The sequence below is a fragment of the Lytechinus variegatus genome, chromosome 13 (assembly GCF_018143015.1).
Source record: "Lytechinus variegatus isolate NC3 chromosome 13, Lvar_3.0, whole genome shotgun sequence".
NCBI lineage: Eukaryota > Metazoa > Echinodermata > Echinoidea > Temnopleuroida > Toxopneustidae > Lytechinus > Lytechinus variegatus.
The window spans coordinates 6989235-7005011 of NC_054752.1; the positions used below are offsets into that span (position 1 = coordinate 6989235).

Sequence of the window (15777 nt, forward strand, 5' to 3'; positions counted from 1 at the left end):
TATTGTGTGTACAACATAGCAGTGCCAGGCATTGAAAGTTCATTGACCTTTGACCTTAATCAAATTCAACTGACATTCGAACTTGACCTGCACCTTCAAGAGGCGGACCCTTATATGATTTGGCAATCCTACCTCGAAGATATCAAGTTATTATATGTACAACACAATTGGTGATGCCGACGGTGGAAATAGTGATACCTATGACTCGCTCCGCTACGCAGGCAAGAAAAAAATGCTGATGTTATGATCAAATCAAGGCAAAATTTAGAACTTCAAATTATAAGTGAATTAGGTTATATTAATATGCTTGACAAAAAGTCCCAATATTCTGTATGGACAGAATACATGATATATGACTAGCACATCAATAAAAAAAAATACTGTAGCTATGAGAACATTTGAAAACATGGAAGCAGCAAAGCTGTTTTTCACAATAAACTAGCATTCTGTTACTTTTCTATTTAAATAAAACAACATTCACAAAAGACTCCTTAAATTATCAACATTACATAACATGCAAAGGAAATACGTTTAATCCAAGACTTCCCTTTCAAATACAAAGGCACTATCTCAGAGTCTTTAATGGCAATGATCAACAATCTTTCACCTTAAAAATAATATCTAACTCAAATTCTAGACATCAACAACAATGGAACAGTTAAAGTGGATCTAAGCAAAATGACTTATGGTAGTCCCGGTGGGGTCACTCAATATGACTTGGGGACCGCATGACCGTTACCAAAATCGCGGGAAAAGGGGTCAGTTTCACGGAACATCCGCGGACAGAACACTCCTCGAAGTAGTGAAAATATGCTCACTGTCCTCGATCTGATGGAAATAGGGGTCAGGAAAAAGGGGAGAACGATCACGGGAAGTAAAATCCATCGCCGAGTCACCAGCTGCAGAGGGCACGCGCATCATGCTCTGTATCTTTATATGGACAACTCTACATTTATTTTTACAAAGAATTCTACTTTTCTTATTTTTCAAGAAAAATAAAGTTCTTTTGGATTATTGTATCAGTATACAACTTCAAGATCCTTACGTTCCTCCCTTTCCAAATCTCTTGTTACCCCCAAAGTTTCCAAAACCTGGGGTGAAAGATCATTTGTTTATTCATCCTCGAAGCTATGGAATAGCCTCCCTCATAACATCAAACAGTGCTTGACTTCTGAAACTTTCAAAAATTACATCAAAACATTTCTGTTCAATTCTTCTTAATTTCTTTAATAATTTCCTAAAATGCGCCTTGAGCACTCTACAGAGTGGATTTGGCGTGATATAAGTCTAATTATTATTATTATTATCATTATGACATGGCTCTTGGTCATCTTTAACATGTTTAAGCATTGAGCACTCTGACGCCTGTGTTGCAATTTCCTCTAATGAGGAAAGGGTGTAAATGCCCTGTCCTTGAAATACGTTAAATAGGGGTAAATTTGCGAAATGGGCAAAAGAGTCCTTGTAATCTTAGAATTAGGGGTTTTTCAAGTTACCATTTTACCGCAATTTTGTACTTGTTTTGCGTGAAAATAGGGGGGTAAATTTCACAAAATGTCCTTGAAATTGACTGCAATAGGGTTCACTTGCATTTGTGGTAACAGTCAAACGTGTCCCCCTCTGCGGCTGAGTGACCCCACTGGGATGGAAGTAATAATCCTACACAAATATACTAGTACATGTATTTGCACATATTTTATTAATCTCTATACCTCGAGTTGTTGTCACTGTTGTAGTTGTTTGAGTAGTGGAGCTTTCAGGTGTGGTGGTAGTAAGAGTTGTCGTCTCTTCAGAAACTGTGGTGCTTGCGGTTGTTGTTACTGTAGTTGTTGTTTCTTCTTTCACTGTCGTCATTGGAGAAGTTGTGGTTGCTGGAGTGGTAGTTGTTGAAACACTCGTTGTTACAGTAGTTGTCGGTTCTGTATTTTAATACGAATAACTAGAAATTATAATCACAATAATATGAAAATGATAAATGAAAGTAATGTAACTCATAATAGCCAGACTAAAATTTGAATACAAAGACAACTGTTGAAGCGTTTTAGCCCTATCATATAATTCAAAAATAAATGAAAGACTAATTGCCTTAACCTACCAGATGTTGTAGATTTGGTGGTAGTTTCTGGGACTGATGTTGTAGTTGTTGTAACCGGACCTAGTAAAAATAATACCATGAAGACAATTATATTACCTATCTTACATACATGTAGCTTTCAGTGCAAAGTTGATGTCAGTTTGAAAAGCACTTCTTAAATGTCCATACAGTCAAAGGATAAACCTTTATTCCCAATTTTAGTCAGACAAAAAACAAAGAGAAAGGCAAAATAACTAAATGAATATATCAATGTCATCATTACTCTTTAGCTCAAAATTATTCATGAGTTCTCATCCGAGATTAAGCAAATATAAATATCATTTACTTTCGTTGCAGCCATGCAAAGTCATGGAAGTGATGTCTGTATCCTCTGTAAAAATTATTCGAACTGCACGGCTGGACGCAAGTCTTTCTGAGAAGCTGATTTCCACAGTAACAGTTCCATCTAACTGTACATAGCGTTCAGTCGTACTGGGATTTCCCTACAGTAGATAAAGATAAAATAAAAATGAAAAAAATTCAAAATGATAATGAAATTCCTTCAAAAGATCTACCCACACTCAAAATTATCCCACTGACCCAGACCACCCAAAATTTTGCAGAGACTATGCAATTTGACATTGCTTTCAATTTTGACTCTTCACCCAAAAGAAACAATTATCAAGGGAAAGGAAATAGTAGCGGCCAATTCATTCACGTCAATGAATAAACATCAAGAGCAGAAAGAGTACATTTGCCACTTAAAATTTTCCTGTTACTGATATGAGATAAAGCATATAATTGAAGCGATATTTGTACCTGTGCATCCTGGACGTTTCTGACGAGAAGATTTGTCTTACTTGTTACATCCTCATAATTATCACCATCTGTTGTCACCTCAACAGAGAGAGATACATTCTTGACTCCTGATAAATTGGGAGTAACCTCGATTGCGGAAATATCAGCTGTTGACGATGGCAAGCGTACAGTGTAAGATCTAGTACTGTCTTTAGTGAGGTCCTCGGTCAGAAGATCATAACATTCTGTTAAAGAAATATCATGAATTTCTAGTTACAAGGAATAAGAGATATATTTATAGCATCCAAATAGGCCTATATATATTTCATAAAACTTCTCAGATGAACCATCATATGCTTATATCAATATGCTTGACAAACTTCATAAAAACTATATACTTATAGAAGAATAAACAGAGACACACTGCATGGATAGATAACTAGCACATCAAAATTGCACTAAAATTTGTCAAAAAAGTGTTTTAAAAAATTTCAACAAAGCAAACGCCAAGTGTTGTCTCGCCTGCATATTGCAGTCACAAAGAGACTGCATGTCAAACCTATGCCATATGACTTCTGAGGCTGTCAGCAGTTTAGGGGGTGAATTGTGGTTCTGACAGTTTTCATATGCATTAATGGTATAGGCCTACTTTATCCCTAGAAAATCAGATAACACTAAGAATGTTGTTAATACTATGAAGCTAAAATTATTTCCATGCAAGTAAGGAAAAGAATGTTAGTGAAATAGAATTTAATTGATAATAATGTGAGTAAAATAATCAAATCAAATTAATTTAATTATTGAGGTGTTATGGCAAACTTATTGTTTGAAAATATGGAGGAAAGGTTGTACATGAAAGATAAATATAAAACTTATTGTTTGTGATTTTTAGCCATCTTGCCTTCACTTTAGCAGTAGGGTTTTCTAAATTGATCTGTGTGCATACGATAAGTAAATGAGGCAAGAGTGAAGTACTACAAAATACAATAAGTAATAGGGTATGAGTAGGAAGTTTGAAAGAGCAGTTTTTTATCAGCACATTTTGATTAAAGGCTATGATAGATGTGAGGGCAATATGTCTGCGGCACCACAGCGGGGACGCGGATCAAACTTCAAAATATTCACACTGTAATGAAATGCCAATCTTTGGCATTATGTTGGATGATGGTAGGGGCATAACTTTTCTCAACTTGTTTTATACAGTCTACAGTATTACAAGAACATGCACATACAGCAAATCTGAAGGGTAACATTTAAGAAACTTTGACAGCTTTTCTATTGTACCATTGGCAAATTTGTGTGAATTTTAGAAATGGTGCTAATGCCAAGAACTATAGCTCATTAAATAAATAACAACAAGAGTTTTTAATGAATAAACAAGTAAAAAAAAATCTGGTTCAGGTATAGAGAGTACTGAGTTCTGAAGTAAAATTTTTGGGTTAAAAAGTATAAAATTATGAAGTTCATGTCATTAGAGGAAGCAGTGTGAAAGTTCATTGACCTTTGACCTTAATCAAATTCAAATCACATTCGAACCTGACCTGCACCTTCAAGAGATGGACCTCTGTTACAAGTTTGCAATCCTACCTGGAAGCTATAGAAAGTTATTGTGTGTACAACATAGCAGTGCCAGGCATTGAAAGTTCATTGACCTTTGACCTTAATCAAATTCAACTGACATTCGAACTTGACCTGCACCTTCAAGAGGCGGACCCTTATATGATTTGGCAATCCTACCTCGAAGATATCAAGTTATTATATGTACAACACAATTGGTGATGCCGACGGTGGAAATAGTGATACCTATGACTCGCTCCGCTACGCAGGCAAGAAAAAAATGCTGATGTTATGATCAAATCAAGGCAAAATTTAGAACTTCAAATTATAAGTGAATTAGGTTATATTAATATGCTTGACAAAAAGTCCCAATATTCTGTATGGACAGAATACATGATATATGACTAGCACATCAATAAAAAAAAATACTGTAGCTATGAGAACATTTGAAAACATGGAAGCAGCAAAGCTGTTTTTCACAATAAACTAGCATTCTGTTACTTTTCTATTTAAATAAAACAACATTCACAAAAGACTCCTTATATTATCAACATTACATAACATGCAAAGGAAATACGTTTAATCCAAGACTTCCCTTTCAAATACAAAGGCACTATCTCAGAGTCTTTAATGGCAATGATCAACAATCTTTCACCTTAAAAATAATATCTAACTCAAATTCTAGACATCAACAACAATGGAACAGTTAAAGTGGATCTAAGCAAAATGACTTATGGTAGTCCCGGTGGGGTCACTCAATATGACTTGGGGACCGCATGACCGTTACCAAAATCGCGGGAAAAGGGGTCAGTTTCACGGAACATCCGCGGACAAAACACTCCTCAAAGTAGTGAAAATATGCTCACTGTCCTCGATCTGATGGAAATAGGGGTCAGGAAAAAGGGGAGAACGATCACGGGAAGTAAAATCCATCGCCGAGTCACCAGCTGCAGAGGGCACGCGCATCATGCTCTGTATCTTTATATGGACAACTCTACATTTATTTTTACAAAGAATTCTACTTTTCTTATTTTTCAAGAAAAATAAAGTTCTTTTGGATTATTGTATCAGTATACAACTTCAAGATCCTTACGTTCCTCCCTTTCCAAATCTCTTGTTACCCCCAAAGTTTCCAAAACCTGGGGTGAAAGATCATTTGTTTATTCATCCTCGAAGCTATGGAATAGCCTCCCTCATAACATCAAACAGTGCTTGACTTCTGAAACTTTCAAAAATTACATCAAAACATTTCTGTTCAATTCTTCTTAATTTCTTTAATAATTTCCTAAAATGCGCCTTGAGCACTCTACAGAGTGGATTTGGCGTGATATAAGTCTAATTATTATTATTATTATCATTATGACATGGCTCTTGGTCATCTTTAACATGTTTAAGGACTGAGCACTCTGACGCCTGTGTTGCAATTTCCTCTAATGAGGAAAGGGTGTAATGCCCTGTCCTTGAAATACGTTAAATAGGGGTAAATTTGCGAAATGGGCAAAAGTGTCCTTGCAATCTTATAATTAGGGGTTTTTCAAGTTACCATTTTACCATAATTTTGTACTTGTTTTGCGTGAAAATAGGGGGGTAAATTTCACAAAATGTCCTTGAAATTGACTGCAATAGGGTTCACTTGCATTTGTGGTAACAGTCAAACGTGTCCCCCTCTGTGGCTGAGTGACCCCATTGGGATGGAAGTAATAATCCTACACAAATATACTAGTACATGTATTTGCACATATTTTATTAATCTCTATACCTCGAGTTGTTGTCACTGTTGTAGTTGTTTGAGTAGTGGAGCTTTCAGGTGTGGTGGTAGTAAGAGTTGTCGTCTCTTCAGAAACTGTGGTGCTTGCGGTTGTTGTTACTGTAGTTGTTGTTTCTTCTTTCACTGTCGTCATTGGAGAAGTTGTGGTTGCTGGAGTGGTAGTTGTTGAAACACTCGTTGTTACAGTAGTTGTCGGTTCTGTATTTTAATACGAATAACTAGAAATTATAATCACAATAATATGAAAATGATAAATGAAAGTAATGTAACTCATAATAGCCAGACTAAAATTTGAATACAAAGACAACTGTTGAAGCGTTTTAGCCCTATCATATAATTCAAAAATAAATGAAAGACTAATTGCCTTAACCTACCAGATGTTGTAGATTTGGTGGTAGTTTCTGGGACTGATGTTGTAGTTGTTGTAACCGGACCTAGTAAAAATAATACCATGAAGACAATTATATTACCTATCTTACATACATGTAGCTTTCAGTGCAAAATTGATGTCAGTTTGAAAAGCACTTCTTAAATGTCCATACAGTCAAAGGATAAACCTTTATTTCCAATTTTAGTCAGACAAAAAACAAAGAGAAAGGCAAAATAACTAAATGAATATATCAATGTCATCATTACTCTTTAGCTCAAAATTATTCATGAGTTCTCATCCGAGATTAAGCAAATATAAATATCATTTACTTTCGTTGCAGCCATGCAAAGTCATGGAAGTGATGTCTGTATCCTCTGTAAAAATTATTCGAACTGCACGGCTGGACGCAAGTCTTTCTGAGAAGCTGATTTCCACAGTAACAGTTCCATCTAACTGTACATAGCGTTCAGTCGTACTGGGATTTCCCTACAGTAGATAAAGATAAAATAAAAATGAAAAAAATTCAAAATGATAATGAAATTCCTTCAAAAGATCTACCCACACTCAACATTATCCCACTGACCCAGACCACCCAAAATTTTGCAGAGACTATGCAATTTGACATTGCTTTCAATTTTGACTCTTCACCCAAAAGAAACAATTATCAAGGGAAAGGAAATAGTAGCGGCCAATTCATTCACGTCAATGAATAAACATCAAGAGCAGAAAGAGTACATTTGCCACTTAAAATTTTCCTGTTACTGATATGAGATAAAGCATATAATTGAAGCGATATTTGTACCTGTGCATCCTGGACGTTTCTGACGAGAAGATTTGTCTTACTTGTTACATCCTCATAATTATCACCATCTGTTGTCACCTCAACAGAGAGAGATACATTCTTGACTCCTGATAAATTGGGAGTAACCTCGATTGCGGAAATATCAGCTGTTGACGATGGCAAGCGTACAGTGTAAGATCTAGTACTGTCTTTAGTGAGGTCCTCGGTCAGAAGATCATAACATTCTGTTAAAGAAATATGAATTTTAAGTTACAAAGAATAAGAGATATATTTATAGCATGAAAATAGGCCTATATATTTCATAAAAATTCTCAGATGAATCATCATGAGTGACTTGCGCAATCTTGTTAGATGTAATGGCATACGCAACATGTCTTAGTAAGCACCTAGGAAAAAATTTACAAATTAGTCCAGAGAGAAGGATCAAACAAATTTATAGAAGACATCTCTATTGTTGAGAATATTTAAGCAATAAAGAGAGTTATGAAAATTGAGCCATGAAGCAAACAAATAAATGCCGATATTATCAAATCAAGGTAAAATTTCGAAATTCAATTATAATTCAATTAGCTTATATCAATATGCTTGACAAACGTCATAAAAACTATATACTTATAGAAGAATAAACAGAGACACACTGCATGGATAGATAACTAGCACATCAATATTGCACTAAAATTTGTCAAAAAAGTGTTTAAAAAAATTTCAACAAGGCAAACGCCAAGCGTTGTCTCGCCTGCATATTGCAGTCACGAAAAGACTGCATGTCAAACCTATGCTATATGACTTCTGAGGATGTCAGCAGTTTAGGGGGTGAATTGTGGTTCTGACAGTTTTCATATGCATTAATGGTATAGGCCTACTTTATCCCTAGAAAATCAGATAACACTAAGAATGTTGTTAATACTATGAAGCTAAAATTATTTCCATGCAAGTAAGGAAAAGAATGTTAGTGAAATATACACAACAAAAAAAGTAAGTCCCCCTTGAACAAACATCAATAATTTCCGAACCAATTCGAATTATTGATATATTTTTACATGAGCGTGTAGGTAATTTTCTAGGCTACCCTCTGAGTAAATGTTATGGACATATTTTACGTCATGCTTCAGTGAGCACCGTCAGAAGGCAAAAATGTCACTTTTCAAAAGTCACAAGCCAAATATCATGACTTTGATTCCATTTTACTGGAAGTAATTCCACATTCTCATCATGAAAAATAGTCAGAAGGCTTGTAAAAGGTACTTTCTAAAGTACAATACAACTTTTTTGCTTAATTTCATGGTTGAATAAACACGAGTCAAAATTTGCAATAATTGGATTTTTTACACATTTATATCACTAAGAATGAAAGAATATGATGACAGTTATTTTTGGGAAGAGTATCTTCAACAATTTTCATCGTTTCACGGTTCAATGAACATTTATTGAAAACAAAAAATACGATTTTCAAATATCATAGACAAGTATTGTTTCATTTTGGTAACTGAAAATGATCTTTTCTCAACTTTTTCGTTATGTTCACGACCATTTAACATGCTTCAATGATTCAAAGGCGTTTAACTAAACATTCACGCTTGAATGAACATGTGGATTGTGATGCTCTATTTTTTACGTTATTGGAAAAAAATGCAATTCGTAACTATGGATATCTGTTAAAAACCTCCTTGCATAGTTCATTTGATTTGATTTTTATGAAAATCCCGATGTTAAATGCATCAGTGAGCACATAATATTCGAAAATTATGCAAATGAGAAGAAAGTTCAAAGCCTTGGCCCCACTCTGTGCCGTGTTGAATGGTTATTTTGGTGTGCGCGCCTTTTGGATAGTGTTACTCTGAAGCCATGTGCGAAGTTTCATGAAAAAACTGTTGGCAGAAGTAGCAAAAACCGTCCATGAAACAAACCCTCATTTCATATTTGTGAAAATTTTGACTTCTTCTCTCATAGACTTGTGTACATTATGAGTGCATATGTTTAAGAATAAGTAAACCCTCATTCAATATGGTGGAACTTTTTTTTCAAGGCTGTCTTTAGCAATGTCATTTGGCAGTAATGTTTATTAGCCTATGGGCAGAATTCTGTGCAAAAATGAAATCGATATGTTTATTCATGGATAAGGGAGCACGCATCAAAGTGGGAAAATTTGTATTTTCAGTGTCACAGACTCATTTTAAAGGGTCATAAAGTGCATATTGAGGGCAACTTCGGTTTCAAATATTTTTGTTTTATCATCCATCATTTCTATCACCACGCACTTTTCGAACTTAAAACATTTTCATGGTTGAGCGAGCACATTCGAAAACTTATGAATGAATACTCTTTATACGGCATAAATGTATTCTTTTCGTAACAATTTTTCATGACCAGTTTAATTTATGGGCAAATTAGTGGTGGACCCAGAATTTTAAAATGGGGGAGGGGCCTATAACCGGGGGAGCCACCAACATTTTCAAATTTTAACATGTTCTAAAGCAAGTTGTAAAGGATACTACCATAACCCCCTATGATGATACGTCAAAATACAGGGGCCACACAACGGTTTTCAAAGTGGGGGGGGAGGTGGGGGTAGCAGAGCCAAAAGTGGGAGGGTGGGGGCTGACCATGCAAAAAATCACAATCGTATAGTCATTTTTACATTTTTGTACATGCTTTTTAAAAAAAGTGGGGGGGCTGAACCCCCTCCCCCCGCTTCCGCGGCCCCTGCAATACATTGCGCTCACTCAACCATGAACATACGATATCAAAATTGTGTGTGGAGTGGCTAAATGATGGATAGTAAACCAGTATACCACCATAAAATTCACCTAAAAAACAACTTTTGTCTAACATTGTATTTGCACAATCTGAAACACGACTCTTGTGACTTTCAAAAATGGTCATTTTTAATTCAATCTTTGATTATTCACGCATGACCCAACCGATCAATTTCATATTTCCCCAGGAGTTGCCTAATGAGTGTAGAAATCTACCTACGAAATATCATATCTCAAAATAATTCCGTTCAAAAGTTACAGCAATTTGATTTAGGGGGGACTTACTCTTTTTGTTGTGTATAGAATTTAATTGATAATAATGTGAGTAAAATAATCAAATCAAATTAATTTAATTATTGAGGTGTTATGGCAAACTTATTGTTTGAAAATATGGAGGAAAGGTTGTACATGAAAGATAAATATAAAAACTTATTGTGTGTGATTTTTAGCCATCTTGCCTTCACTTTAGCAGTAGGGTTTTCTAAATTGATCTGTGTGCATATGATAAGTAAATGATGCAAGAGTGAAGTACTACAAAATAAAATAAGGAATAGGGTATGAGTAGGAAGTTTGAAAGAGTGCAGTTTTTTATCAGCACATTTTGCTTAAAGGCTATGATAGATGTGAGGGCAAAATTTCTGCGGCACCACTGCGGGGACGCGGATCACACTTCATAATATTCACACTGTAATGAAATGCCAATTTTTGGAATTATGTTGGATGATGGTAGGGGCATAACTTTTCTCAATTTTTTTTGTACAGTCTACAGTATTACAAGAACATGCACATACAGCAAATCTGAAGGGTAACATTTAAGAAACTTTGACAGCTTTTCTATTGTACCATTGGCAAATTTGTGTGAATATTAGAAATGGTGCTAATGCCAAGAACTATAGCTCATTTAATAAATAACAACAAGAGTTTTTAATGAATAAACAAGTAAAAAAAAAATCTGGTTCAGGTATAGAGAGTACTGAAATCTTAAGTAAAATTTTTGCGTTAAAATGTATAAAATTATAAAGTTCATGTCATTAGAGGAAGTAGTGTGAAAATTCATTGACCTTTGACCTTAATCAAATTCAAATCACATTCGAACCTGACCTGCACCTTCAAGAGATGGACCTCTGTTACAAGTTTGCAATCCCACCTCAAAGCTATAGAAAGTTATTGTGTGTACAACATAGCAGTGCTAGGCATTGAAAATTCACTGACCTTTGACCTTAATCAAATTCAACTCACATTTGAACTTGACCTGCACCTTCAAGAGATGAACCTCTGTTACAAGTTTGCAATCCTACCTCGAAGCTAAAGAAAGTTATTGTGTGTACAACATAGCAGTGCCAGTAATTGAAAGTTCATTGACCTTTGACCTTAATCAAATTCAACTGACATTCGAACTTGACCTGCACCTTCAAGAGACGGACCTCTTGTATGAATTTGGCAATCCTACCTCGAAGATATAAAAAGTTATTAAGTGTACAACACAATTGTTGACGCTGACACCGGAAATAGTGGTACTATGTCTTGCTCAGCTACGCAGGCGAGACAAAAATGCTGATGTTATGATCAAATCAAGGCAAAATTTAGAACTTCAAATTATAATTGAATTAGGTTATATTAGTATGCTTGACAAAAAGTCCCAATACTTTATAACAATGTGTGTTTAGAAGAATATTCTGTAAGGATAGAATACATGATATATGACTAGCACATCAATTAAAAACAATTACTGTAGCTACATGTATGAGAACATTTGAAAACATGGAAGCAGCAAAGCTGTTTTTCACAAAAAACTAGCATTCTGTTGCTTTTCTTTTTAAATGAAACATTTACAAAAGACTCCTTAAATTATCAACTTTACTTCACATGCAAAGGAAATACGTTTAATCCAAGACTTCCCTTTCAAATACAAAGGCACTATCTCACAGTCTTTAATGGCAATGATCAACAATCTTTCACCTTAAAAATAATATCTAACTCAAATTCTAGACATCAACAACAATGGAACAGTTAAAGTGGATCTAAGCAAAATGACTTTTGGTAGTAATAATCCTACACAAATATACTAGTAAATGTATCTGCACATCTTTTATCAATCTCTATACCTCGAGTTGTTGTCACTGTTGTAGTTGTTTGAGTAGTGGAGCTTTCAGGTGTGGTGGTAGTAAGAGTTGTCGTCTCTTCAGAAACTGTGGTGCTTGCGGTTGTTGTTACTGTAGTTGTCATTTCTTCTGTCACTGTCGTCATTGGAGAAGTTGTGGTTGCTGGAGTGGTTGTTGTTGAAACACTCGTTGTTACAGTAGTTGTCGGTTCTGTATTTTAATACGAATAACTAGAAATCATAATCACAATAATGGGAAAATGATGTAACTCATAATAGCCAGACTAAAATTGAATACAAAGACACCTGTTGAAGCGTTTTAGCCCTATCATATAATTCGAAAATAAATGAAAGACTAATTGCCTTAACCTACCAGATGTTGTAGATTTGGTGGTAGTTTCTGGGACTGATGTTGTAGTTGTTGTAACCGAACCTAGTAAAAATAATACCATGAAGACAATTATACCTTAAACGTCGATAATTATACTACTTAAACGTCGATACAGTCAAAGGATTAAATCTTTATTCCCAATCTTCGTCAGACATAAAATTAAAACAACAAAGGCAAAATAACTAAATGAATGTATCAATGTCATCATTACTCTTTTGCTCAAAATTATTCATGAGCTCTCATCTGAGATTGAGCAAATATAAATATTATTTACTTTCATTGCAGCCATGCAAAGTCATGGAAGTGATGTCTGTATCCTCCGTAAAAATTATTCGAACTGCACGGCTGGACGTAAGTCTTTCTGAGAAGATGATTTCCACAGTAACAGTTCCATCTAACTGTATATAGCGTTCAGTCGTACTGGGATTTCCCTACAGTAGATAAAGATAAAATAAAAATGAAAAAAATTCAAAATGATAATGAAATTCCTTCAAAAGATCTACCCACACTCAAAATTATCCCACTGACCCAGACCACCCAAAATTTTGCAGAGAGACTATGCAGTTTGACATTGCTTTCAATTTTGACTCTTCACCCAAAAGAAACAATTATCAAGGAAAAGGAAATAGTGGCGGCCAATTCATTAACATCAATAGCAGAAAGAGTACATTTGCCACTTAAAATTTTCCTGTTACTGATATGAGATAAAAAATATAATTGAAGCGATATTTGTACCTGTGCATCCTGGACGTTTCTGGCGGGAAGATTTGTCTTACTTGTAACATCCTCATAATTCTCACCATCTGTTGTCACCTCCACAGAGAGAGATACATTCTTGACTCCTGATAAATTGGGAGTAACCTCGATTGCGGAAATATCCACTGTGCCCGATGGCAAGCGTACAGTGTAGGATCTAGTACTGTCTTTATTGAGGTCCTCGGTCAGAACATCATAACATTCTGTTAAAGAAATATCATGAATTTCAAGTTACAAGGAATAAGAGATATATTAATAGCATCAAAATAGGCCTATATATTTCATAGAACTTCTCAGATGAACCATCATGACTTGTAGAATCTTATGCTAGATGTAATGGCATACACAACATCTCTTAGTGAGCAGTCTGAGCACCAAGGAAACAAGGCAAAAGCCTTGTTTTAAAAAAACAAAATATTCGTTATTGTGTGTACAGCACAGTAAAGTGCCAGTCATGGAAAGTTCTTTGACCTTTGACCTCATTCAAATTTGGCCCGCATTTGAACTTGACCTGCACCTTCAAGAGATGGACCTCTGTTATGAATTTGGTGATCCCACCTCGAAGATATAGAAAATTATAATGTGTACAACATAGCACAGTGCCAGTCATGGAAAGTTCATTGAACTTTGACCTTATTCAAATTCGACTCATATTCGAACTTGACTTGTGCCTTAAGGAGATTGACCTCTGATATGAATTTGGTGTTCCCACCTCGAAGCTATAGCAAGTTATTGGGTGTACAACACAATTGTTGATGACGACGCCGACGCGGGAAATAGTGATACCTTTGTCTCGCTCCGTTACGCAGGTGAGACAAAAACGCTAATAAAGTTAAGCTAATAAATTATATCACTTAAACCCACTCTCATATATTTTGGTGAATATCTCCTCTCTTTTTCAAGAGACTCACGCAGGATGTTTGGTGATACATAATTGACCTTATGTCAAAGTTCAGCAAAGTAAAAATTTGCAGGAGAAATCCTGACTTGACTGACTAACAAAGGCACAAAATGATTGTGATTGGTATTTCAAGTCATGTATGTGTAATAACAGAAAAAGTAATTGCAAAATTGATATAAACATAGAAGGGGCAATTTCAATTGAAAAACAATTCTAATTGGTATGCATTTTTTTAATCTTGAAGAGGCTCTTAACTTGATCAAATGTAAATAGGAGGCTTGATTGAAGTGTAATGTTTTTTTTCCAAAAAAGAATATACATGTACTTCAACCTCATGAAACCAATGCTTTCAATGTCATGGTGAATACCTGGAGTTGTTTTTTGTCACCACTGTATTTGTGTCAGTTGTGGAGCTTTCAGGTGTGGTCATAGTAAAAATTTCCTTAATATCACTCCCAGTCTAGGGAAATACTCATGGCAAAACCAAATCATATAGATGGGATTCCTCAATTCCTTATGTACAGGATTAGCAGGATAAGCAATATCGGCCTATTTCTTAAACAAAAAATAATGTATTATGCTGAAGTCAAACTATTCACCTAATTCAAGGCATCCTCTAACTGTCATGTTTATGGTAATAGGCATGCTGGTGATATCCAGTACTTCAATGTCAAAAGATTCCACAGATTCTTCATTAAATGTATTTCGCACTACAAACATTCCACTTTCAAGAGCAGTTCAGTTAATAGGACATTTCTCCGCATCAACGACTCCTGTACTGCGAACCCTCCATACTGTATTGTTTTTCTTTTTTTTTTTCAAAACACAATATACTTCATCCTCATGTATAAAATGCTTTGAATGTCGTGGTGAATACCTAGCATTGTTTTGGGGGCTGCCAAATTAGAATGTAGTCTAAATTTTCAATTTATGATGCTACTTTGTTCGTGGACTAGTTTTTAAAAGAAAATTTTAATCAAAAAAGAAAAGACGAAAAAAGAAAAGTTCACTCTATTTAAAGGGGAATCCAACCCAAATAAAAACTTGTTTTTATAAGGAAAAGAAAAATCAGACAAGTTGATAGGTGAAAGTTTGAACAATATTGGACAAACAAAAAGAAAGATACAAATTTTTAAAAGTTGTAAATATTGGTAATCACTATACCCATGGAGATTTCAAATTGGCCGCTTATGGGATGTCATAGTGATGTAAGACAAGGACTACTCTTCCATGTACTCCAATACATATTATGGCTAAAATGTCATTTTTCCAAAAAGTTTTATTTCAAATTATATTTTTCTTTCATGAGGACATAAAACAATATACTACATGGGTTATATTTAGATTACTGCCCCAGGGGAATGGGTACTTAGGAGAAAACCACAAATCCCTGATAATAAAGTACATGGTCTATGGGAAAGTTGTCCTTGCCCCTTGTCATACTTTACTTACCCAGTTGCCAATTTGAAATCTACATAATATTAGTGATCTCAATTTTAAAGC

The 15777-nt window shown here is 35.0% G+C and overlaps 1 protein-coding gene across 1 annotated transcript in view; it reads right to left on the minus strand.

Annotated features, from left to right (window-relative positions):
• Positions 1 to 15777, minus strand: part of LOC121426608 (mucin-19-like) — a 196170-nt gene that overhangs the window by 93525 nt on the left and 86868 nt on the right. The window contains exons 74-85 of the mRNA XM_041622966.1: positions 13353 to 13576; positions 12892 to 13048; positions 12600 to 12659; positions 12231 to 12437; positions 7370 to 7593; positions 6897 to 7053; positions 6572 to 6631; positions 6189 to 6395; positions 2894 to 3117; positions 2421 to 2577; positions 2096 to 2155; positions 1713 to 1919 (exon numbers count right to left, since the gene is read on the minus strand). Of these exons, the coding sequence (XP_041478900.1) occupies positions 1713 to 1919; positions 2096 to 2155; positions 2421 to 2577; positions 2894 to 3117; positions 6189 to 6395; positions 6572 to 6631; positions 6897 to 7053; positions 7370 to 7593; positions 12231 to 12437; positions 12600 to 12659; positions 12892 to 13048; positions 13353 to 13576 (1944 nt within the window). The remainder of the gene's footprint in view (positions 1 to 1712; positions 1920 to 2095; positions 2156 to 2420; positions 2578 to 2893; positions 3118 to 6188; positions 6396 to 6571; positions 6632 to 6896; positions 7054 to 7369; positions 7594 to 12230; positions 12438 to 12599; positions 12660 to 12891; positions 13049 to 13352; positions 13577 to 15777) is intronic.